The sequence below is a fragment of the Sapajus apella genome, unplaced genomic scaffold, assembly GCF_009761245.1.
Source record: "Sapajus apella isolate SASKATOON/1434 unplaced genomic scaffold, GSC_monkey_1.0 scaffold64, whole genome shotgun sequence".
NCBI lineage: Eukaryota > Metazoa > Chordata > Mammalia > Primates > Cebidae > Sapajus > Sapajus apella.
In genome coordinates this window covers 9,903,280-9,929,821 of record NW_022437004.1, presented here as the reverse complement: position 1 = coordinate 9,929,821, position 26,542 = coordinate 9,903,280, and the positions used below count along the sequence as shown (strand labels likewise).

The 26,542-nt window shown below is 34.4% G+C and overlaps 1 protein-coding gene across 9 annotated transcripts in view; it reads right to left on the bottom strand.

Annotated features, from left to right (window-relative positions):
* Window positions 1–317: 317 nt before the first annotated feature.
* Window positions 318–26,542, bottom strand: part of PTBP2 (polypyrimidine tract binding protein 2) — an 88,386-nt gene continuing 62,161 nt past the window's right edge. For 2 of the 9 annotated variants that reach the window (XM_032247950.1, XM_032247946.1), the window contains exons 9-14: window positions 9,940–10,094; window positions 8,440–8,473; window positions 7,930–8,022; window positions 2,263–2,479; window positions 2,082–2,159; window positions 318–1,909 (exon numbers count right to left, since the gene is read on the bottom strand). In XM_032247950.1, coding sequence (XP_032103841.1) covers window positions 1,780–1,909; window positions 2,082–2,159; window positions 2,263–2,479; window positions 7,930–8,022; window positions 8,440–8,473; window positions 9,940–10,094 — 707 coding nt within the window. In that variant the 3' untranslated portion in view covers window positions 318–1,779. Of the gene's footprint in view, window positions 1,913–2,081; window positions 2,160–2,262; window positions 2,480–7,929; window positions 8,023–8,439; window positions 8,474–9,939; window positions 10,095–26,542 lie in introns of all 9 variants that reach the window. The other 7 variants (XM_032247952.1, XM_032247948.1, XM_032247954.1 and 4 more) reach the window with 5 other exon arrangements.

Here is a 26,542-nt window from a genome sequence, read left to right as displayed (position 1 = left end):
AAAAACAACAACAACAAAAGAGATAGAATTAACAAGCTACAATAAAAGTTATGTCTTTAAAGCAGTAGATTTTAACAGGGTGGGAAATGTTTAATATGTGTCCTCCTGAAAAGCAGTTACCATCTTTTAAATTAAAAAAAAACAGCTGGTATATTTTCACAGCATCTAGATTTATTTATGGTATAAAGCCATAGAATTGTAATATTATTACTCCTTTCCCACCCTGGCAGAGAATAAACATGAATTCAGAAGCACAGTGGAGTGAAAACAAAGAAGAGGAGAGAGAAAAGGCAGCAGAGAAAGACAGAAAAGGTGAATATAGAGCTACAGAAGTGTTTATTGAGCATGCTACAGAGGTAAGCAGAGTACACACAAAATGAAATTAAACAACCATCAAACCTCCCAACTTTGTTAGAAAATTAATTTTTAATTGTGCCGCTTTCAAACTATACTGAATTTTACATTTCTAAAGATGTAAAAACTCAACTAATAGAAAATATACATGACCATTCTGTCTACATAGATAACAGAATCTATGAATCTTGAAACTAAGTACATCAATTTCAAAAAGTATTGGTCATTTAAACAGAATCAACAATTCAGATTGACAAGAACTGTTCAAATTAATTTGACCTGTAGATTCTGAGCCATGTTTTTATTAAAGTCAGATCTATTCCTAAATACAAAATATTTTGAAGATTTATTAAAACTGAATATTACAATGCAAGGTAAATTAAGACTAAAGGCACATAAACTTTGGTCCCACCTGGTTGTCAGTTTTAGAAAACTGCCACAAAATTAATCTTCCTGCATATTTTCGCAGTACACTTTCTTTATCTTTGAAAAATACATGCACCAGTTCCTGAACTAGCTAGACCAGTCTGCACATGCTCAGAAATCCACAACCATATTCCAAATCTTAATTACAAACTAAGGATGGCAATATATATTTAAATGCACGTAAGTCATGTCAACTTCAAAAACATCTACGAAAAATATTCAGCCACAAACAAGACATTACTTAGTGCTGACATTTATATGATACGTCCCACAAGAGTGTGTACAAAAAGGTTAAGATTCCACAATGCTTTCCACATAGGGCTCAAACTTACAGAAATCACTTTGTTGTCTTAAGAAATTAATACTCTGCATCTTGTTAATTTTAACTAATGCCTACATTCATAACTGAATCTAGACCAGAATTGTGAGATACAAAAGGCCAATGTTTTTTTAAAGCAATAAAGCCTAAGGTAGTAAAAACTAAAAATGCTGCTTTATTCTTTCAATATCATGTATCTTATTTGAGTAAATAGAAAAAAAGGTGACAAGCCAATAATTCAAAATAAGTTTCAAGCAGGAGAAACAAAAACTTAACCTTTTTACACACCCCTGCCTAAACATATTTTAATTCCCATATAACAGTGTGCCCTAAACAACCAATTCCTTTTTTCTAGTAAATGCACAATAGCAACACTAGTTTTCCTTTTTAAGGCACGTATGTCAACTAAGTTGAAAAAAAAAAAGCAAAATTAAATTGAAATTTTAAACAGACAAAAATGGCTTCCCTATACAACAGATGAAATATAGCAGTTGATAACTCTGCCTTTACATATGCCATTTCATTTTATAACCAAGGAATGATAACAGCATGGGAGAAAAAAAAAAGGAAACCCCAAAAAACAGAAAAAAAAATCAAACTCTGGTCCCCACTTTTCTGAACAGTCAATAGGTGATGACACTGAACAATGTGATTCACCCCCAATCTTCATCTTCCCCTTTTTAAATTGTTGACTTAGAGAAAGACACTCTCAGATGATGGTTTTCTCCAAGGTTATAATTATGAAGATCAATCAAGGCCTGAATAGCTTCTTCCACTGTTGCCATCTGAAGAAGAGCCATTTTGTGATCTCTTCTGAAACAAAATTATAAAATTAGATACTTCATTAAATTAGGAAGGGCTTATTAACTACTTAAATTTTGGCCATTCCAGAATAAAACATTTTTATAAACAAAAAGAATAAAAACTCCTTAAAGAAAACTTTTATCAGGTCACTAATTTAAAGATAAGGAAGCTTGCTTACTGAAAAAACTTAAATGCTTTCACCGTGCCCCCAGTGTTAGCAAACAGTGTTCGTAGATCCTCTTCTGCTACTGATGGACTAGGAAAATTGAATGGGAAGAAAAAGTAAAGATTAATAATAAATTTCATATTTTATCAAAATAGAATGTATCTCCTTAATACACTCTAGCTTATATACTTACGGGATATTAGATAGGTGAAGGGTTGCAGAAGGAGGAAAAATGTTTTGAAAATTTTTGGATCCAGGTTTCTTAAAACGATGCAATGGGGAATTACCAAAATCTTTTGTTAGCCCTTGATCATCAAGTCCCTCTCGAGGTAGTTGTACAGTCTGATGTTTGGACAGGGTAACACGAATAATTTTTCCATACATTTTCTGTCCGTTAAGATGATTCATGGCTACAAAAAAAAAAAGAGATGTCTATCAACAAACAATATCAAACCTCAAAACAAAAATACTTAAAATAATAGTTTAAAAATTTGAATTTTCTAATGATTTTAAAATAAATCACCAATTTACCATAGCCATTGGTGACAAGGCCTAAGTGTATTTTCATTTGTACTAGATAAGGCCTTCTAGCAAAAAAGTCAGCTAGTTTCAAAGAATGAAAATTCAGATCATGAATATCTATCTTCCTCAACAATCCTGCTGATAAATCATATAGTTAGCTACACAAGGAAGAAACTTAATAACAATCTCTAGCTCTTTTTCTCCCTCCTGCTCCACATCCTAATTGCTAAATCCTGTGATAGTTTTCCCTCCTAATTATCTCTCAAATTCATGTTCTATTTCTCTACTTTTCACTGCCATTATTTTTTATCTGGATAACTCAGTCTGCTCATTTGTCTTCCTGTTGGATAATTCTTTTTTCCAATCCATTTTCTATACAGTAGCATGATGACCTTCGTGAATTACAAATCTGATCATGTCAATACCTACTTAAAACCCTTAAGGACAAAGTCTAAACTCATTATTTAACATGGCTTGTACCTTTCCCAGTCTGTACAGGTTGAGTATCCTTAATGCAGAAATCCAAAATCTGAAATGTTCCAAAATCCAAAACTGAGTGCCAACATTATGTTCAAGGGAAATGCTCATTGGAGCATTTCAGATTTGGGAAGCTCAACTGGGATAATGCAAATATACAAAATCCTAACCTTTGTCTCTATCCCAGGACATAGTGCAGCGTGTGAACACAGAGCATTACACGACTATTTCTTTACATAGCTGCTGGGTCATTTTTAAACTAAATGAACTGGTCTGATACTAGAAACAATTATATGTTTTATGCACCAGTCACAATAACTAAAAAGACCATTTCTAATAAGTCATGCACTTTGGCTAAACCAAAGGTCTAAATGACTATAATCAACTAGGTAAAAACATCAAAGTATTAACAGTAGAGATAAATGTGGAAGATCAGGAAATTGAGAATAGAACATCCACTTACAAAGAGTTTCTAGTTTAAATGGTATACTACAGTATATACATTCTGACACAGAAGATACAAAGAATTTGTTAAATCCACGAATCTCATACTTACATGTATAAATAAGCCAATTAAATACAAAACAGATCTGAAAAGGATAACGCTGTCAAAATATGAGGTACCATTCAGAAAACAAAAGTAAATTATTATTTTACCTATAACTTCCTTAATTTATTTTTCTTATTATAACTACAAGACATTGAACTTACTTCCCTAATTTCAGTTTCTGACAAAGCTTTTGTTTTCTTTTTTACTTAAAAATTCTGGTATTCTAATTATCATTTCCCTTCCCCTTTAGATCACTTCCGATCCTACTGTCAGCAATCATCTGGCTAGAATCTCACTCATTACCTGGCTACTTCCTGAGGTAGCTGTTTGGCTATTTTGTTTTATTTTAATCCCATTCCTTGGTCATTCATCTGTTCTGTATACAGTTACTATGCCTGGGACATTTTCTTATTCCTTCCTTCCATTATCTCAAAGCTCAGCTGTTTGTGCGTCTTTCTGTTTAGACAACTTTTTTTCCTGACAACCTTAAGTCTAGACAGGCATGGTGGTGCTTGTAGTCCTAGCTACTTGGGAGGCTAAAGTCCGAGGACTGCTTGAGCCTGAAGGTCAAGGCTGCAGCGAGCCATAAGAGCACCACTGCACTCCTGCCTGGGCAACAGGGCAAGACCCCGTCTCAAAAAACAAAAACAAACCAAAAACATTTTGACTCATACAATACTGAGGCTTATTTTTAAGTTTCTGGATACAGGTTTTAAATGTATCCTTTTGTTATTTATTAATTCTAACTTAATTGTGCAACAGTCAGAGAATAAGGTCTGTATGATACTCTTTGAAATTAGCTGAAGCTTGCTTTACGGTTTAGTATGTCACTGATTTTTCAAAAATGTTCCATATGTGCTTAAAAACTGTGTTGGATGCACACTGTTAGACACATAATTCTGTGCAGGTAACTGTGCTGTATAATTTATATCTTTGTTGATTTTCTTTTTTTCTGGTCAGTTTGACATGTAATTCAGAAAGGTGAATCGAGATCCACCACTATAATAGATTTGCTCAAGTTTACCTTTAGTTCCATACATTTATTATTTATATATTTTGAGGCTATTTCACTAGGCACACATATACATAAACTGTTGCATCTTCCTAGTGAACCAAATCCTTTATCAATTCTATGTCTTAAGTTAACAAAGGTATTTAAGTTTTCTTTTGCTTACTATATGCCCAAAATATTACTATCTCTTTACATCCCTTTCCTTTCAATGTTTCCATATCCTTCTGCTTTACATGTCTCTTATAAAAATGCATACAGGTAGCTTTTTAAATATCAAGTCTGCCAATTTAGTTGACAAATTTATTCCTTCACATTTTTCAACATTACTGATGTATCAGAATTTGATTCTACTATAATTTCTTATTTTTCCCTATTTTTCTCTGTATAATTTTCTGTTTCCCTCTCTTTCCTTTGTTTTGGGGGAGAAGATCTCTGTTTTATGAAAACCAGCAATGCCTCAAAGAGTAGCAATTACTCATGATAGTGTAAGTGAAAACCAGTATATACAAAATTGTTCAGATATCATAATCACAGAATAATATGATTTCTACTCACTTTACAGAACATTTTGATATAATTTAGTAAGTAAAGGCTTATTATGAACAAGAACTAAGTTTATTTTTGAGGTGTCAGCTATATATTAAATAAAAACTGAGGCATTTAAAAAATAGTTCTAGTTGCCGGGCGCGGTGGCTCAAGCCTGTAATCCCAGCACTTTGGGAGGCCGAGGCGGGTGGATCACGAGGTCAAGAAATCGAGACCATCCTGGTCAACATGGTGAAACCCCATCTCTACTAAAAATACAAAAAATTAGCTGGGCATGGTGGCACGTGCCTGTAATCCCCGCTACTCAGGAGGCTGAGGCAGGAGAATTGCCTGAACCCAGGAGGCGGAGGTTGCGGTGAGCCGAGATCGCGCCATTGCACTCCAGCCTGGGTAACAAGAGTGAAACTCCGTCTCAAAAAAAAAAAAAAAAAAAAAGTTCTTGAAAACATGAACTAGAGAAACTATATTACTATGAATAAACTACTACAGCATTTTGTTAAAATTTATTTTAATTTTTGGAGATCAATATACTATCTTTAAAGATGCGAATTTACAAATTATACAGTATTATTACCCAATAATACTCTAAGAATGATTTATATAGTATTAATCTTTAAAAACATCTTAATGTTTACAACTTTTAGAACTCTGGTCTGAAACAATTTAACATGGCCTGTAAGATTTGTAACAATTCCATTCACATTTAAACATTACTGAGTATCTCTTTAATTATCTGCCTATAATACAAAGCAATGAATACCTACAAAGAGTCCCCTTGAAAACCAAAAAGAATAAGAACAGAGTCCAGAAATAAAAAAATGTTTTGGCCTTCTTTATTTGTTCTCAATGGTAAACCACAGAGTTTGGTGTGTGGGGCAGAGAGAAAGCAGGAGAGAGCGTGTTTTAAAGGAAGTGATAGTGTCAGTGCATATTTTTATGGTCACACAGTTTAAGAAAGCACAATTTACCTAGCAGCAATGAGAAATGATGAATTAACCACTAGATACAGTCCAAAAATTATAAGGTCTACTAGCAAGTCAAAACTTTAGTGACAATATCTTATAAAATTGGGCATAAATGATTTACAAATATAAGCACTATTAACAGAATTTTGTTCTCCCAAAATTCATATGAACTCCTAACCCCCCAATGTTTAAAAATAAGATCTTTAAGGAGGTAATTAAGGTTAAATGTGGTCATTAAGGGTGGAGCCTGGACTCAATAGGACTAGTGTCCTTATGAGAAGAAGAGAATCTTAATGTGCTTGCACAGTGGAAAGGCCACATGAAGAGACAAAGGGAAGATGGCTGGTTGCAAACCAAGAGAGACCTCACCAGAAACAATCTGCTGGCAGTTTCATCTGGGACTTCTAGATCCCAAAGTTTTATTTCTCAAAATTTTGAGAAAATAAATTTTTGTTGTTTCATCTGCTCAGTCTTTGGTATTCTGGTTACAGCAGCCCAAGCAGACTACAAGTATGGCAAAAAATTAAAATATTACTTAAACAGTCTTTACATAAAACAAAAACTATCCAGAAGATCTGAGGTAATTCTACCACAAGTAATTATCAACCGTAAAGACTCTGTATCCCTTATTTAAATGACACATAATGCCACCCATAACTCAAACAATTAGGGAAAAAATGACACATTTGAGAATACTCTAACTATGAAGTATTGTCAAATGCTACTTATAGTATATGTGAAAACAAGAGTAACGACTATTCCCGCCAGAGTACAGAAGTGTGCACAGAGAAATAGGAAAATATATACTAAGTATCTTGAAATGATCAGAACTTTCATATCTCTTTAAGACACGTACCACCATTTTAAAAATGAAGAGCCAGATGGATAGTTTTATACCTCATCTGAGCTGTTAAGACTATTGGAAAGGAACACTAAACTTCAAACTTATTTTCTGTTTGAAATTCAAAATTTTCTATGTGACGCCAAAGACCGAAATTGGTCTAGTATAATAAGTTGTTCATCTCTGAGTCTCAATAGGGATATAAAAGCATAAATACATTCGTCCTTACATCAAAAATGGCAAATTTACAAATTAACAATGTGAATACAATTAGGCTGAGGTACCACTATCCTTGAATCTCAATGAACAAAATCTAAGAGCATCCTGGCACTTACAGTCAATCACTAGTATGAATGTGCAGGTGTGTTTTAGATTTATGTATCTGACTATGTACGAAGCCAAATGACATATAAGTTTAATTAAAATAACCAATTATTTATCTAAGTAATGAAATAAAGTGTAACTTAACTACAGTACCTTTTAAAATTTCCAAAGGGATTAGCAACAGTGTTTTTAGCACAAGTTTTTCATTTTGTAAAAAGCTGGTATCTCAAGACTTTAGATGAATTAAAATAACACGACATTAGGTAAGATTCTATGGACTATATGAACAATTAATTTGCTTCTACTACAAGGAGTAGTTGGAATAAAAATCACTATTGATTTTCAACATAAATGATATAATTCTCATGTGAAACCATTACAATTTGAAAATCTTTTCCTATTAGAGCATTAGAGTGCATTTGAGAAATAGTAGGAGGGTAGCAGAAAAACACAAATACGTTCATTACATACAACTATTCACATTAAAATGACATTTTGAGCCCTGGCCATTAAAATAAATAACTTCTTAGTGATGTACAGCGGTTTATTTTTATTTGCAGATTCACATTATGCATTTGAAAGTAGAACTAAAAATGTATAGATAAAACATAGTTTAATCTTACCAAGTTGTGACTGGTTTCCATCAGCCATCTGTATTAGAGCACTGTCTTTCTTATTGTACAAAATCTTCACACGCTGCACATCTCCATAAACACCTTTTTTGGAGCCACAGAGAGGTAATCCAAAAATGGAATTAATTTTATGTGAAAGTCACCTAAAGATTATTTTTCTGACATATCAATGGAACATTCAGACATCAACATGATCACTCATTCAATCTCATCATTCTCACAAATGAATAAAGAAGATCAAGATTTTGAACAGTGAATTTTGAAAAGAATAATTTTTGATAAACCCTCAAAGCTATGTGAATGATATTAAATTAAAGACCATGCAAAATAAATTAGCATGCATTAAAACAAATTTTGTGTCTATGGAGAGTTTTAAATAGCAAAGAAAAATAGCAAAAGATTTACTATTCAACTTTAAGCCAAAGTGCTAGCTACAAATAAGAATTAAGGTGAAACAAAAATCAAATCAATAATAAAAGTATAGTGCTAACAATAACATACCGAAGAGGGTAAACAGACTTTGGGGCGTAACCATCTTTAGAAGGAGAGAAGAGCAAGCAGCGTAAGACAAGAAGAGAGAAGAGTCGAGGAAGAGCGGAGATGAACAGATCATCCATAACGAAGGGTGGTTCCCGCAGAATGGTGAGGTGGTCATGGATCATGGTTCAAGGCGGTTAATTGGGGCAAGTTGGTCCGAGGAACATTTGTTCAAGCACAGAAGCATGAACATAGGGAATGGAGACAGGGAATGAAGACAAGGACAAGGAAAATAAAGGATAAGACAGGGAAGGGAACGGGCATTTGGGAAAAGACAAGGAAAGGGAAGGTGAACACACAGGGATAAGGATGAAATGGGGAAGGGAAACAGCAATGCAGAAGAAAAAAATAAGGAATTGGGGAACAAAAACAAAATAAAATATAGGTCAGTACATAGGAAATGCAGGAATTTGGTCAGAAAATGGTTGGTTTATGTACTGTACAAGAAAAACTGAGTAAAATGTAGTCATCCAAGACAAATATGGGTAAAGTACATCTATATCAAAGAGTAAATACAGCATTTCATCTCAACATAGGGAAGGAAAGCATGCATAGGAATTTTAAACTTTGAACTTTAACTGCATAAGCATGGCTGGTTATGAAATGCAGGCAAAAGTCTTAAAATAAAAACAAAGGCACTCTGATTCAAACATTTTAGCATGCAGAACTGTGAATGATAATAGTATTAAATGATAAAATAAGCTAATGTTCATATTAACAGAGGCCAATTAAAAATGAAACAAATATTCAAATTAGACATCATAAACTGATACACTGAGCTTCCCACATTTCATACCAGCGTTCACAGCATTCAAAATAAAATATACCAGACGTAAAATGTACAACTAAAGAAAATAACTTAGCAATAAATTTTATTTAACCGGGTTGGGGGGGGGGCAGGGAGGAAGGGGTGGGGGATAAAGTTAAAAAATATTTTTAGAAGACAATGACTAATAACTGCAAAGAAAAAATTACTAAGAAAGACTGGAAGAGTGCCTCGTCAAGATCTTTGGAAGAACCTTCAAAGAAAAATGTATTAGAGTAGTTCACATAAAAGATTTAAAAAAAATGCAATGACATATAAGCATGAAATGAACAAGCAAATAATTAGAAAAGGCAAAGAGCAAAATTGTTTTACAGTTAAATTTGCAAATTAGATCACATTTGCCTTTGATAACAACAAAAAGATAAGCCAAACTACAGTACTTCACCATATTTTTCTTAGGAAAAATAGGTTAGGTTAAAAAATATACATATATAGATATAAAGAGACATGACTGTCTAAGGAAATAAAGTATTACCTAAACAATACGTAGAATTTATTCAGAAGTAGAAACATACAGAAAATACTTTGACTAATGAATGTACATAAAAAGAAAGGCAAGGGCAAAATGAAATAAACATGAAAAACTTTCACAAATGAAATGGAGTTAAAGAATAAACATTAGAGATTATTTTACTAACCTCTTCATTTAAATTGCTAACCAACAGGACTGTATTGCCACCAGCTGAGACTCCAGGCATACCCACTCGGCCAGCAGCAGCTGCAGCAGCTGCTGCAGCAGCATTTGGAATAGCCAAAGGACTCAGCGCTCCTGGAACAGCTGCAACAGGAAGCCCTAATTTTAAAATAAAGCATATTTTACGAAATACACACAAGTCGTTTACAAAAACCAATTTAAGCACGAGGGCTGCATGGCTTAGGGCTGACCATTCCAAATAGTTCCTGAAAAGTTAATTTTTATAGTGTTTAGAAAAATTGTTTGCTGATGCATAGTAGAGATAAATAACTGATTTCAATAAAACCATTAATTATTTGAACTAAAGTACATACCTGTATTATGTTAAAATATCAAATACATAATACTCTATTTTCTCTGGAAAAGCAAACAAAGCGTGAAGAATTTAATTCCAAGTCATAGGCTTGGAAAATTCACTTCCATGATTTACAGTAATAAGCCAAATGTAAAAAAGTATCACTTTGACATAATGGTAATTCACTTTTTTCTGCAAGTGCTATCTTCTTCATAAACTCACACTTGAAATTAGATAAATAATTATAGCTTATGAAGCAAAGATAGTAGTCTTTCAACTCCTAGACAAATCCCTCTGATCATCATTATTTAATTCATCCAAATAAAGACAATCTTAGCAAAATGTGCTTGCCTTCTTAATTATACACTCAAGTAATTACAATGAATACAAGTTTCTTCAACACAATACTCTCCCAGTTGAATGAACAAGAAACCATCACTATACAACACAGATTTTGTTTCAGTATTTTCCTATCCTTTCCCAATCTATGTTACCGTTTCCTTATTTTATTGTTGTAGTTTCCAGTCTTATTGTTGTTCTACTATCTTTAAGTCACCATATCTTCAGTCACTTATTCCAGAGAGAAAACCCTTTTGTGTTAGTACCCTTCATCTACTTTTCCATTACCAATCAACTTGGAATACTTTAATCTCTTAAATTTTTACACACTAGCTTATTACCCATAAATATTGGTTTATTAAAGAAACAAGTTATATGTTCTTTTTTTTACCTTCCCAGCATAAAGGAACACTCAAACTAAATGAAGTTGATTTCATGACATACCTGGATAGAACGGGCCCTTACCACTCTTGTTCCATAAGTTCACATTTTATTTCTTCTTTCTTTCCAGCTTTCGGGTGCATTTCCTAAGAATCTGCTGTTATCTTTGGTTTTAGATATCTTATTCTTTTAAGTCAAGTTTTTGATCTTTTTACTTTATAGAAACTACTATGACCTTTCACTGGCAGCCTGAAGTGCTCTTTAATATTCACAATCCTTAACCTAAGTTTTTGACTTACAAAACTTTTTCCTCCGATCGCCTTTTAATTCAGCCATTCTCTCTTCTGAGAACTCTGTCAGTTGCATATGTTTCTCATTTAACACTTTTGCTCTTGATGAGTCTTTTTTCACAGATTTTTGCCTATACTTTTTTTTTTTTTTTTTTAGGATCTCTTTTTACAACTTTACATTTTGTTTGGAAAATTTCCAACATATACAAAAGTAAAGAGACTAGAATAATATATCTCTACGTAGCTGTCACCCGGGTTTAACAATAATCAACTCACGGCCAGTCTTGTTTCATCTCCTCACCCATTTTATTCTTAAAGTACATCCCAGAAATTAGGATCTAATTTTAAAGTAGAAAATTCTTGTGTTTAATACTTACTAATGCACAATAGTCTTCAGTGTGTCTTTGAATATACCAGTGTGCATCTTTTCAACCAAATATTCTACTGCACTATCCTCCCGGTAAGCTGTTCTCATCTAATATTCAATGAATATGTTCCTTTGTTATCAGTATACATTCCTAATTCCTTTGCATGCATTCCTACACACAACACTTTTTTCTTGCACAGTCTTGAAAAGTGACCTCCCCACACTGTGACACTATTCTTCAGTATTTTCAGATAACTCTGAATGAATGCATAAAATATTCAACTAAAGTTGACAATACAATTATTCGTAGCAGAAACTCCAGATGTAGTCATTATACTGTCAAATCATTCACTTATTTTCCTGCCTTTAATTAGCTACCTTTTAGGAAAAACAGTAACTTAAAATTCTATTAAATTCCATAGTCTTTATGAGATCCAACTGATGGCAAACAAACACAAAACCATCAACTTCTATACATGGCATGCAGAAGTAGTTCAGTACCAAGCCTCAAATTCCCTTTATAATAAAAAGCCTGTTTTTAAAAAGTGTGTCAAAGATATTTGGACTAGATCTTCCCCACAATAAAAAAATTAAATCACTTTAATTTCTAGTTTCATTTTTAATTCTAACAGGAAGAAGCAATTATAAGGGCCCACCCACTAAGACAAAAAATCTTAACTGAGTAATTATAATTAGTTACCAAAATCAAAAAGTCAAAAAGGTAAAATACATTTTAGTATTACCGTGAAAAGTAATACTAAACTGTGTGGGCCCTCTATGAGGATCTCAGGAGCTCTCACAGATCTCTGGACAACCAACATTTGCAAAATGCTACCAAATATATGCTTTGTATATATGGAGTGCTCAAAAATTACTAAGGAATTTAAAAGATACATTTACTCACTTCAAATTAAAGACAACGTTGTAATATATGAGACACACACACACACACATATATTTTTTTTTTTGAAATGCAGTCTTGCTCTGTCACTAGGGTAGAGTGGAGTGGCGTGATTTTGGCTCACTGCAACCTCCGCCTCCCGGGTTCAAGCAATTCTCCTGCCTCAGCCTCCTCAGTAGCTGGGACTACAGGTGCACACCACCACACCCAGCTAATTTTTGTATTTTTAGTAGAGATGGGGTTTCACCATGTTGGCCAGGATGGTCTCGACCTCTTGATCTTGTGATCTGCCTGCCCCCAGAAAAAATAATAAGGTGATCAATAACTCCGCCCACCCCACCAAAAAAGAGACAACTGTTTTCAAAATACCCTTTTTTGTTTCTTGACATCAGGGTTTTCCATGCTGGTAAAATATTGTTTAGAACATCAAGCCTTATCATGGAAAAACAGTAATTGAGAATTAAAATAATTAGTTAATAATTAAAATAAATTTATAATGGTAGTTGAGAATTATAAGTCTAGGCTAAAGCTTCCCAACTCTTCATTTTTTGAGAAAAGGTTTGCTCTGTCACCCAGGCCAGAATGTGGTGGCGTGATCTTGGCTCACTAGTCTTGGTCTTCTGGGATCAGGTAAACCTCCCACCTGAAGCCTCCTAAGTAGCTAAGACTACAGGTGCATGCCACAAGGCCTGGCTAATTTTTTTTTTAGTTTTAGTAGAGACCAAGATCTCATTACATTGCTCAGGCTGGTCTCAAACAGCTGGCCTCAAGCAATCCTCCTACCTTGACCTCTCAAAGTGCTGGAATTACAGATATAAGCCACAATGCCTGGCCTAAAGCCCTTTTTAGTGTGACAGACCTGAGACATTAAAAAATAATAATAATAAAAAGTCTGGGTGTGGTGGCTCACGTCTATAATCCCAACACTTTGGGAGGCCGAAGCAGGTGGATCACGAGGTCAAGAGATGGAGATCATCCTGGCCAACATGGTGAAACCCCATCTCTACTAAAAATACAAAAATGAGCTGGGTGTGGTTCCACACACCTGTAGTCCCAGCAGCTCAGAAAGCTGAGGCAGGAGAATCACTTGAACCCAGGAGGCAGAGGTTACATTGAGCTGAGATCCAGCCACTGCACTCCAGCCTGGTGACAAAGTAAGAAGCCATCTGAAAATAAATAAATAAATAAGCAAGCAAGCCAGAGAACGCCACATTTTACTAAACAATCTTGCACTTTAGTAAGACTACCAATCTTCTAGTGAGAAAAATTTGGGTTCAAAATGGATGAATTTACCTCTTTCTAACTAAGGAGATAACAAAAATCTTACCAAAAAGGGGAATGCAAGCTGTGAGGTCCCCACTGTCTGAATGCTAATTCAGTCTCCTCACTTGTTCATTTACTTCTACCATTCTTTGCCACCCTGTCAGGTGATCTATTATGCCAAATGATCCTTCCTTTTACAAAGTTCATAGTATGGTGTAAGAATGTTTTAACAGGTAAGAGGAGCCACCTCCTGTCCTTAATGCCTAGTATGTATTTCTCTTTCATTATTTCCTCCCCTCAGCTGATAACTTAGAAAAACTACTTAGGCTATCTTTACAGTTCTAAATCACTGTAGTCGTCTAAGATTTTGTTGGACTTTTAAAGCCTCCGAAGTCTCCAATTTCCCTCAATATGCTTTTCTCTGAAAAATTACTTTGTCAATCAGGTATTTCAAGGTTTAATCTAAATGCTGTCTACTGCAATAAAAATATAAAAATCTACAATATATTTCATGATGCCCTATTTGTATCAAAATACTACATTCTAGAAAAGAATTCTGTTCTTAACTCCAAGCTAAATAAAAGGACAATAAACTCACTATAGCCCTTTGTAAGAGTTATATGAAGCATATTCTACATACTGTATACCCTGGCTCTAACAGATTATTTTTAGTTACAGAAATTATAATTTTAACTTCAATGATTTTCATCTTTAAGGTAGCAGATATGCTGTGAAAAAACTGTTTACACATATTGATGAGGAGGAATAAAAATGCTTGATCTATTCTAGCGATTGTTAGAAGGATAAAATAATGTAAAAGAGCTTCATAAACTACAATGTGCTGAAGAAAATAAGGTGTTGCAGGAATCTTTTTCATGTGAAATGTCCCTCATCAGCTGGGTCACCCAGACATTTTGATCAACTCAGCAATCTCCTAAATTTCTCATGTTAGTTCTGACACTATTATTACTAACCTATCCTCCACTGAAACTGATGGATGCCCAGCCATGTATATGACAAGAGACCCTAAGTCCAGAGAGAAGTGATATAAATTCTGCATCTATTCTCTTTCATATATTACACTGAAACACATAGGTATCCCCTAACCTTGCTCATTTCAACTGAAGAATTACTGTTTTGTTAATTAAATCATTTAGAAATTGTATCTATAATTTTGAGGTATTTTAAAAGGTTTAGATTTACAAACAAATTTAAGACACTACACAGTTCTTATATAACCTGGAAGCCCCAGTTCCCCCATTATTAGCACTATACACTGTAAGGTGTTGAAATTTATTAGTTGTTGCAATTCATCAACCAATACTGATAAATCAAAAGTCCATTCTTGGCTGGGTGAGGTGGCTCATGCCTGTAATCCCACCACTACAGGAGGCCGAGGCGGGCGGATCACGAGGTCAAGAGATCGAGACCATCCTGGCCAACACGGTGAAACCACGTCTCTACTAATGATACAAAAATTAGCTGGGCGTGGTGGCATGCACCTGTAATCACAGCTACTCGGGAGGCTGAGGCAGAAGAAGTGCTTGAACCAGGGAGGCAAAGGTTGCAGTGAGCCAAGATAGTGCCACTGCACTCTAGCCTGGCACCTGGCGACACAGCAAGACTGTCTCAAAAAGAAAAAAAAAAGTCCATTCTTTATCAGATTTCCTCAATTTGCATCTAATGTCCCTTTTTTGTTGTTCCAGTATCTCCTATTACGTTTAATCATCATGCCTCCTTAGGTTCCCCTTAACTTGTGGGAATTTAATCTATGATTTTGAAGAATGTCAAATTTATCCTTCTACTTCCCATTCTAAAACTTCCATCCAAAGTAATTTACATGATTTCTTTTGGCCTTACTTCTTTTACCTGTTCATGATATCTGGTAGTTACTAGTCTTGTGTACTACTGAACAGAAGAGGATTAGTGGTGGGACTCCAAAGTCCCTTCTAATTCTTCTTTTTTTTTTTTTTTTGAGATGGAGTTTTACTCTGTCACCCAGGCTGGAGTGCAATGGCATGATCTCAGCTCACTGCAACCTTCACCTCCCAGGTTCAAGTGATTCTCCTGCCTCAGTCTCCTGAGTAGCTGAGATTACAGGCGACTGCTATCACATTGGGCTAATTTTGTATTCTCAGTAGAGACAGGGTTTCATCATGCTGGTTTTGAACTACTGACCTCCAGTCTCATCATGCTGGTTTTTGAACTACTTGGCCTCCCAAAGTGATGGGGTTACAGGTGTGAGCCACTGCTCCTGGCCACTCCATCTAATTCTTAAAGTATAGTCAGCCCTCTATAGGTCTGGGTTCCGATTCAACCAACCTTGGATCCAAAATATTTGGGGGGAAAAACGATGGCTGCACCTGTCCTACACACGTATAGAAAGTCGTTCTTGTCATTTATTATCTAAACAATACAGTATAACAACCATTTACATAGCATTTATATTGTTTTGGGTAATATAAGTAATCTAGAGATGATTTAAAGTACATATAAGAGGTTGTGCATAGGTCATATGCAAACACCATACCATTTTACACAAGGTACTTGAGCTTCAGTGGATTTTAGTATCTAGGGTGTTTGTGGGAGTGGAAGTGGGGGTGGGGTGTGGGCTGTGTGTGTCCTAGAACCAATCTCCCATGTATACCAAGGGGTCTGGAAGGCACTTTTTATATCTCATTTTCTGATTTGAAAATAAAAATTTTACTTTTCATAAGCATGACAAATACTATTCTTTCCTGAAACAATTCAATTCTCTTCCTCTTCCACCAACCTTCCCTTCAGTTCTTATTTTGCCGTATGGAATCCATTCTCTTCTACCATAACTTTTATTCTATCTGTTGCTCAGAAAAACATTTTAATTAAAAACTTACTTTTCTTCCAATGAAGCTTCTACAAACCCCTCAAAAACTCATTAGTCTCCCTTAACTTTTCTCCAAAGAAAAGAATAAGGATGCATCACGCATCACTTTACCTCACCACCCAATGTTACTTTCAAACTGCTGTTCTACCACCATCAATGAGGGTGACTTCTGATATCAATGCCACCTAATCATAACACACTTTCTCCCAGCAAAATAGCCATTGGGTCACTGGGACATCTTCACTCATTACATAAACACTTTAGCACCTGGTTTTATTTCCTTCTTCTCCATCATCCTATGACCTTTCCAGCACTCTGGCCTCATGACTTCTTAATAACGTCTACTTTGATGGTTTTTACAACATCAATCCATATTAGCAACTTCTTTTGCTATATCTTTTTCTTTCCTGTGTCACTTTTTGTAATGGTCATTCATGTAACACTTACATCTCCTTTCCTAACTTCATTCTTCTTGATCCTCCTATTTTCACATAACCACTAAACACACTTTTGGCCTTTATGGTGACCAGTCCCTTTATATGCTCCCTTGACTTGACTTTACCATATAGTCTAAGCTTGAGCCAACATGCTGCTCATCTGCTACTATTCCTTTGATGTTATGCAATTTCAGACTTAGACAAATCCAGTCTTACATTCTGTCTATGCTTTCATCTGGGCTTAATGAATTATGAGAGTGAAAACACATACACCCCACAAAGGCTAATTCTAGAAATATTTTGTTACCCACTTTTAGCTGAATTTTCAGTACATTTTTGAGAGTTCCCCCAAATCCAGTAGTTTTAAGTCTACTTTCCTACTTTCAACTTGTTCAGCAAGTGTCTTACAATATTCAGACCAGAATTCTCTCAAATTTTTCAACTACCTTCAAAATCCTCACTGCTTTCAGCTGTTCTTCCTTCTCCCTTTCTTCATAAAGACACATAATGGTGAGAGGAGAGAAAAAGATTATAAAACTGATTATATCAGTTCTGCTTCCAGCTCTGCACTGAATTTTTTTTTTTTTTTAGTGGAGATGGGGCCTTGCCATGTTGTCCAGGCTGGTCTAAAAATCTTGGCCTCAAGCAATTCTGCTGCCTCAGCCTTCCAAAGTGCTGGGATTGCAGGTGTGAGCCACCATGCCCAGCCAATACACCTACATTCTAAGTGAACTTGATAAAAAATCCCTTCTCGTTCTAACAATGGTCCTAAAAAGTATCTCTATATTTAAATCCTAACATGTCCATTATATTACTGATCTAATCATTAAAATCAATTCTAGGACTTAAACTAGCCTTAGAAACAAATACTAGGTTAACAGGTAGCAAGCATTTACTATATGCCAGGCACATATTAACACATTTAATCCTCGAAACAGCCTTAAATGATAGGGATTATTATCAATATGTCCATTACAAGCGTGGAAATTGAGAGGATTTCAAGCCCATGTTTTAAATGATTATACATACTACCTCACTGGAAACATTCCCCGCAATGGGTCCTGCTTTACTCCTGAACTACCATCCTATTTCTTCTTCCTTTCTATGGCACCCTTCTTCAAAGAGTAGTAGATACTTGTTCATCACATTTATATCCTTAATGCCTTATAATTTGATTTATACATGCTTGTGAATAATCTTATGTAACTACTATACTCAACAATCATTACTAATTTTAATCCTATTTATCTGATACCTAGATTCCTTTTTATTTTATCTATAACAAAAATATGCATTGCTTAAAGTTTAATTACAAATGCTTTAATCTTCTTGCTTTCTTATACCTGGGAAATCTTACACCAAAATTTTAAGTATCACATCTCTGGCCTCTGAATTCACAACTCCATAGAACTCTTGCCCAAGTCTTCAGCTGAATTTTCTACTACTCAGTGGACTCCTCCACATGCTTCATTTTTCTCACAAGCAATCATATCAGTAAGATGCCAAGTCCTATTACTTTTACACATAACTTTCCTCACATTTCTTACTTTGTATTCTCACTTCATGTTCCTAACTTAGATTTATACTTACATCTTACTTAGACGATCAGTCTCCTACCTGGAATGCCTAGTCTCCATTTTCACTTCTCCAACATACACTGTTGGTTTCTTAAAGCTAAACTGGTCATTTTTACCCAACTGCTTAAAAATGGTGATGAATCCTTCAAGGCAATGGTTCTTAACTCATCCCCCTTTGATAATCTGAAAGAAGTCAAACATCTAAAACTTGGTTCATAGCATCATCAAATGATCACAGATACTCCTGACACTCATCTTCCAGCCATAAAGGAGTTCAATAATTCCCATGTAAAATTCATACTCCTTGGATAAACATCGGTTTTAAGATCTTGTCCCATAATGCTTTCTGGCATCATTACCTTTCATTTTTTTCCATTATCCTGTTTGTCACACGTAACTGACTCTTTGTCACTCCTAAAATATGACACATACTCTATCACATTTAATCATGCTATGTTTTTGGCCCATAAAGCACTCCCAATTTCTCCTTTTGTTAATGGATCACTCATTTCATTATGTGCTAATAACCACACTAACTCCACTATATATTTCACTTTGTCTCCAATTACATCTAACTCATGTTTGCTGTCTCCGATTATAAGCTTTATGAGAACAGAAACCTTGTTATTCTTCTGAGTCCCTGCAGTGTCTAGCATAACGTTAAAACAACTTCTGAATAATGCAATAAATGAACAAACAACTGAAGTGAGCCAACATCCTTCTAGGGATATGAAATGTTCACGGTAATTAATTGAGACTAAAGAAAACCTAGAAATTGGAGCCAACAGAAAGGCGGATTCTGATAGAGAAAAAGGGTACCACTTTTAAATTAAAATCAAGATCAACAGAAAAAAACCTGAAAGGGATAGAATTATGATGAGAAAAAAATTGGGGAAATAAGGTCAAGAGATAATCTAAATGAAATTTCACATATGTAACTAATGTCTTTTAGAATTGCTGGTGAAAATCTTGTGCATAATAACCTTTACCTCCCTGGAAAGAAGCACATTTTATACTTTGGTCGCAAACATATATAGCTGTTTCTCTACTAAATGCAAAAGCAGCAGAAGTATTTTCTTTGCTTTAACCATACAATATATATCTGTCGACTCTTAAAAACACAATTTTTTAATAAAATCTATAGTATGATTTGATTTAAACCTATGTTTATGTGGAAAATTATCATTATGCAAAGGCTGGGGTTGATTACCATAGAATTCAGGCGGTTTGGCCTTAAAAATACTAACTCTAAGATGAATATGAGAGAGGTCTTCAAGTATCTGACAGGTTGCCATAGAAAAGGAGAGGGTAATGGAAGGTATTAATAAATTAATTTCTTAAACTACAGCTGAGAACAATACAAAAGGTAAACAAAATGGATCCATTTAAGCAAGACTATATGAAAAGTTCTTAATGGATAATTATATAGTCTTAACTATCTGCCCTGGATAGTTAAACCTGTGAAAAACATTTTATAGTCCTATAGTAATAAGTGTATTTCATTGAAAATGCTGGTCAATATGTAAATAGGAACTGATGTAGTAACATTTCTTTCTCATCTGTAGCCCTTAATACCTTCAAAGCACTCAACTACCATCAAACATATTTCCTTTACTGAGATGACAAAAATCATTCCAGATGTAAAACACATTCATTTAAATAATACTTATATAATGGAATTAAGAGTTGAATAGCTCTCCAAAAGACACAGCTTCAAATTAATTTGTGACTCAAAAGTAAAAATATGCCAGGCATGGTGGCTCACCCCTATAATGCCAGCACTTTGCGAGGCCGTGGAGGACGGATCACAAGGTCAGGAGTTTAAGACTAGCTTGGCCAACAGGGTGAAACCCCATCTCTACTAAAAATACAAAAATTAGCTGGGCATGGTGGTACATGCCTGTAATCCCAGCTACTTGGGAGGCTGAGGCAGGAGAATTGCTTGAACTTGGACCCGGGAGGCGGAGGTTGCAGTGAAACAAGATCGCACCACTGCATTCCAGCCTAGGCTACAGAGAGACACTGTCTCAAAAAAAAAAAAAAGTAAAAAAAATTTTATCCAGTGGTAAAAATTTTTAAATGAACAATTCTGTCTACTTCAGCTCTTCCAATGTTTGCTCCAAAAGACACATTTTAAAATTAAGAATTAACATTTTAAGCATTAAGCTATAGGAAAGTAGAGGACAATTCAAAAATCCAAATAACTCAATATCGTTTAAAGTTGTACATATAGAGAAGAGGCATGCTCCAACTAGTTTTTACTTCTTAGATATTAAAACACACGAAATGAGAAAGTCAAAGTTACAGGACAGTTAGGATAGGTATTTTTGTGTGAACTCTGACCAAATACTTCTGATTTGTTTATGTTGAAAATAATAAAATACTGATTTTTAATTTACATATATTTTTTATTTTGGTGTTACTATGGCATTCAGCAATGTGCTTTAAAATTTATGTATTTTTAATATTTCTGGGAAATACCTGTAGCATATTTATGTATGTGTGATTACTTTAGTCTTTCCTGGGGGGGACAGCTTTCAAATATGACTGCAGTATATGAGTTTTTTGGTTTAATTTTATGGCTATTTGCTATAATTAGTCTTAATATTATAGAACAGGATTTTGAAAAAATAAGATTTTGACATATAAATTTTAATGTGCTTGATAAAAAATAAATTATGTTTTGATTTGTATATTACATTTCCACCCCTATTTTATACCCAAATTTGAATGAATATATGAACAATACTCACTTTTGGTTTTATAACCAATAAGATTATCAGACTAAATACTGAATGGTCTTGGTAACAAAAAATATCTTAGTATGCAAAAAAAAAAGAAGAAGAAGAAAGCTAAAATGATGGGACTTACATTTTTACTACATGTATAATGTTATTATTGATAACTATTCTACAGAGGAGAAGGTGACAGGCTAAAATGTCAAGCTAATCTAATTTGATGCCACTAGTTAGGAGTACAGGCTTTGGAACTACACTACCTGACTGAGTGCTGGGGCTGGGCCATTCAAAAGTTAAGGGAATCTGAGCAAACTGCTTTGTGCCCTACTTTCCAAATCTGTACAATGGGGTTGATAATGGTAACTACATTTAGCGATTATATATTAACTTACTGTAAAGGGCTAAGAACAGTGCTTGACATAGAAAACACAAAAATGGATAGCTAGTATTAATATTCATACACATCAAACTTTTGGCTCCTGGGATTGAGACAATTTCACAAAATAATGACATGAAAAACTCTAAGCAACAGAGGTGGAATCTAAGTAATTAGTATTAAGTTAGTAATTTTCAAGTTATTCCTAGGATGGCAACTGTTGCAAAGGGATCTATCTAAGCATTTTGATAGTGGAGACAAACTTTTATACAGAGATCCAATGGTGGCGCAATCCGTTCTACCAATACCAGTGATTCAAAAAGACTAGTTCTTAGAAACTAATATATATGTATCTTTAAAACCCCTTTTCGCTGGGGTTTCTTTAGAAAAGTCTACTTAACAGACTACATCAGAATAATTAACTAAAAGTAGCCTTACTAAACCATGAAAATACCAACCCACATTTTTGTTCATTCTAAGCTCTGGTTCAGGAAACCCTTAGAAAAACTTAGAAGCAATACTCATCTTTGCAGGATGCTAAAACCCTGAACAGCCTAAATTTATTAAATTATATCTAAATGACTACAATGAATCTTGTTCTCTTAAAAACACATGCACACATACACAAAACTAAAAATACAGGTATCTACCTACATATATTGTAACAAAATATATGGGTATTGCTCTATTATCTCAATACTGTAATACTAATTAATTTACAATCTGTCTAGCTTTGGAGTTTTTCCCTTCATCATTATAGGTGAAATGTATTTAACAAAACCACATTTCACAAAAGATGTTTAATTGTACATACAACCTATTTAAAAAAGGTACACATACAACAACAAACACCTGAGGGATGTTAATTCTCTCAGTGAATAAATAGCTAATATGCACACCTGAATTGAGTTTTTTCCCCCCCTCACAATTCTGTATACGAGAAGAGTGATTTTTAACCTATTCTTATTTACTGAGAAAATATTAAGACTTCCTGGTCTTTATTTTATGGGGGTAAATTCCTTCTGACAAAAACTTCAAATTTTTAATTAATTTTGTTTAATAATTTATCCACCCCACCCCTTCCTTTTTTGGGCCATTGGTCAAGGCCAAATTAAATAATTATATGAATAAAATTGCACACTTTTGGGCTAAGGTCACCATTTCAAACCACTCTGGGGCTGCTAGAACCTGCAAGCAACTGGCAGTTTCAAAAGTTTAAAGAAGACAGTGGGAAGAATCTATAATGACCCTGTTCATAAGCTGGTTTAAGTACTTACCTGAAAACAAAAGCTGAGCACCAACATAAAATTAGCAAATAAATGCAAGAATTTAACTAATTGTCCTGTACCAATTTAATTACAAGGTAGATAATTTTAGTTGATGAAGGAAAATTCTACTTTTATAAAGATTTTCAGCTAATTAATGTATAGAAGGAATATGTGAATTAGGCGAGAAAAAGCATTATTTGCAACTCACCAGTGAAATTAATTAAGGCAGCAACCATTAGTGAATATTAAAATCATTAGCAGAAAAAACTGTAATGAAAGGATCAGAATGTCAATACCCAAATCCACAATCAGTCTTAAAGCATCATTAAAATCACTAAAAGTGGGGCAACCAGATACTAGCTGCCTCCCACTGAGACACAAATGAAAGCACAAGAAATTCTTTGTAGTCCAGCTTAAAAACCACTACCACCACCAAAAAAAAACAGGTCTAAGTCTTATCAAGCCTTTGGAACCATAAGTTTATATTAAAAACGCAGCAGATAGAGGAACAAGTTAACATGACACTATAAAGAAACAGTCAGACTAGTCTAACCTGTGAAACTTTCTAAAAGGATAACCACATCACTTCATAAGTAAATGGAGGTGAGACTGGGAGTAGAGAGAGGGGAGAGGACCATTACAGACTGAGACATAAACCAAATACTATGTGCAGCCCTCCATAGGACCTTGTTCTGAACAAATCAAACCTTAAAGGCATTTTCGGAATAACTGGGGAAATTTTAATGTGAGTGGGGTATTTGATGATATTAGGAAATCACTGCCAATTTTGGTAAGTGTAATAATCATAGTATGGTTTGATAAGAAAACGTAGTTATTTTAGAGAAACTATGGTAATATACGAGAAGACATGTCATGATCAAGGATTTGCTTTAGAATACAATAGAAAAACTGAATAGATAAAACTGTCAGTGCTACTGAACCAAGATGACAGGTGTATGGGATTCATTATATTAGTGTATAGCTAAAATCTCTGACAATAAATTAATAAATATTACCATATGAATAACCCATTCAAATGTAACAAAGAAAATGAAAATAAGTTTACCAGTTAATTTTACATATCACAAACATATAATAAAAAAATTCAGCTTAATAGCTAATTAACATTGTGCCAGCAGAACTGTACCAAAATAGATTTAAATGACATTAATTAAATTATGAATTCTTTTCTATAGCAGCAATTTTCAACTCTTGCTACCTAGTAAAACCATTTTGAGGTCTTAAAACCATAGGAATGCCTGTGACCCACTCCAACTATTCTCAGTCTGGGGTACAAAGTTTGAGAAACACTGTTCTATAAGACCCACGGGTTTACTTTCATGAATAAATGTTGTAACTTTTTTTTTTTTTTTTTTTGAGATGGAGTCTTGTTGTGGCCCAGGCTGGAGTGCAATGGCGCAATCTCAGTTCACGGCAACCTCCGCCTCCGGTTTCAGGCAATGCTCCTGCCTCAATATCCCAAGTAGCTGGGATTACAGATGCACGCCACCACACCTGGCTAATTTTTGTAATTTTCTTTAGTAAAAATGGGATTTCACCATGTTAGCCAGGCTGTTCTTGAACTTCTGACCTAATGATCCGCCCGCCTCGGCCTCTCAAAGTGCTGGGATTAGAAGTGTGGGCCACCTCACCTAGCCAATGATAACTATTTTAACATCAATCATTTTCTACAAAAATTCTGCTTTGTCTTTCTTTTAAAAACTTCATGATGAGAATGGCTGTTACTCAATCTGAAATAAAAGAAAAGCTCAAAAATAAATACTCTTTGTACACATTATCTCTCCTAATTTTTAGATGTAGACAACATGATCATGAAAAATTACTTCTAGCAATTTTTTTAAAAGTGATCTGCCACTTAATAAATTAACTACACTTCCTAGCATGATAAAATGATCATTATAATGATGTCTCAATTTATAATCTCAAGGATTTTTGATCACCGTGTTCTTTGAAACAGAATATGTGAATGACTAATAGTGTGCCAGGTTTGTGATTATGTATTTAGATGTCAGATTTTAAACTCATTACAAAACACTCAGTCTCCTTTCTTTGAACAAATTACATTTTCTGAGACACTGTGACATCTAGCATTAAAAGAAATAGAAAAGCCAGATATAAATGTTAGTCTTAAAAGATTACTGTGTAAAATAAGTCAATTAAAATTTATAGTACTGATTCTAAAGTAATTAATTTCAGTCAAGTAGCTAATTCTAAAAATCATACAAGATAAAGGGAAGCCCCGACTACAAATATTTAGCAGAAGAGTATCATCTTATATTTGTGTTCTTACAAAATCTTTGACATAAATATTCTATCAATTATTGCATTTTGAACAAATACCATTTGAGGAAGACTCAGCAAGAAATTAATCCTATAACTACTATTTTGTTGAAGTCATCTGATTAAATAATTAGAGGAATAGAAACACGGAAAAGATTTAGTTATTAATCTAAAATGCATGACCCCACTCATGCCATACTGGATGTCACTGTAAACAATGTTTAAAAACTGTAACTCACCTACTTTTAACCTATTTTTGAGTATACTTAAAAGTCCAGTTATAAAAAGCAAAACAAAGTGGAAACTCAGATCAAAATATTCACCAAATGCATGAAGAAAATAGTGTCTTCAAGTCCTATAAATGGATACTTTGAAATTGAGATTATTTTAAAAGATAGATTATTTAAAACTGCTTTTCCAAAAACTGACCTGTTTAACATACGTAAATAAAGGCTCAGCTCAACTAAAATATGCACATTAATATGCTTACTATGCATTTTATGTGAATTACTATACATCCTAATAGAAAGAATGCAGGCAAGCAATTTAGAGAATTGTGACCATCAAACAAGCATTTTAAAATTGCAAACTAGATCATAACAAATTAAATAGATATTTTCCTATCAAATTAATAATCTTGTGAAATTAAAAAATAATATGCTGATAGGGGAAAAAGTAGGACACCCCGCCTCATATATAATTCATGTTAGTTTATGTTAATATCACTTTTATATAAAGAAATTTGCAAATAATGTAAATAGGCTTTAACATTTTTATTTGACCCAATAGTTCTAAGAATCTAGTCTAAGAAAATAATTTGAGAGGAGGCCGGGCACGGTAGTTCATGTATGTAATCCCAGCACTTTGAGAAGCCGAGGTGGGTGGATCGCAAGGTCAAAAGATCAAGACCATTCTGGCCAATACGGTGAAAACCTATCTCTACTAAAAGTAAAAAAATCAGCTGAGCATGCTAATGCACGCCTGGGGCAGGAGAATCACTTGAACCCGGGAGGTGGAGGTTGCAGTGAGCCAAGATAGTGCCACTGAACTCCAGACTGAAGACAGATCGAGGCTCCATTTAAAAAAAAAAAAAAAAAAGGGGGGGGGGGGGCGGGCGCGGTGGCTCAAGCCTGTAATCCCAGCACTTTGGG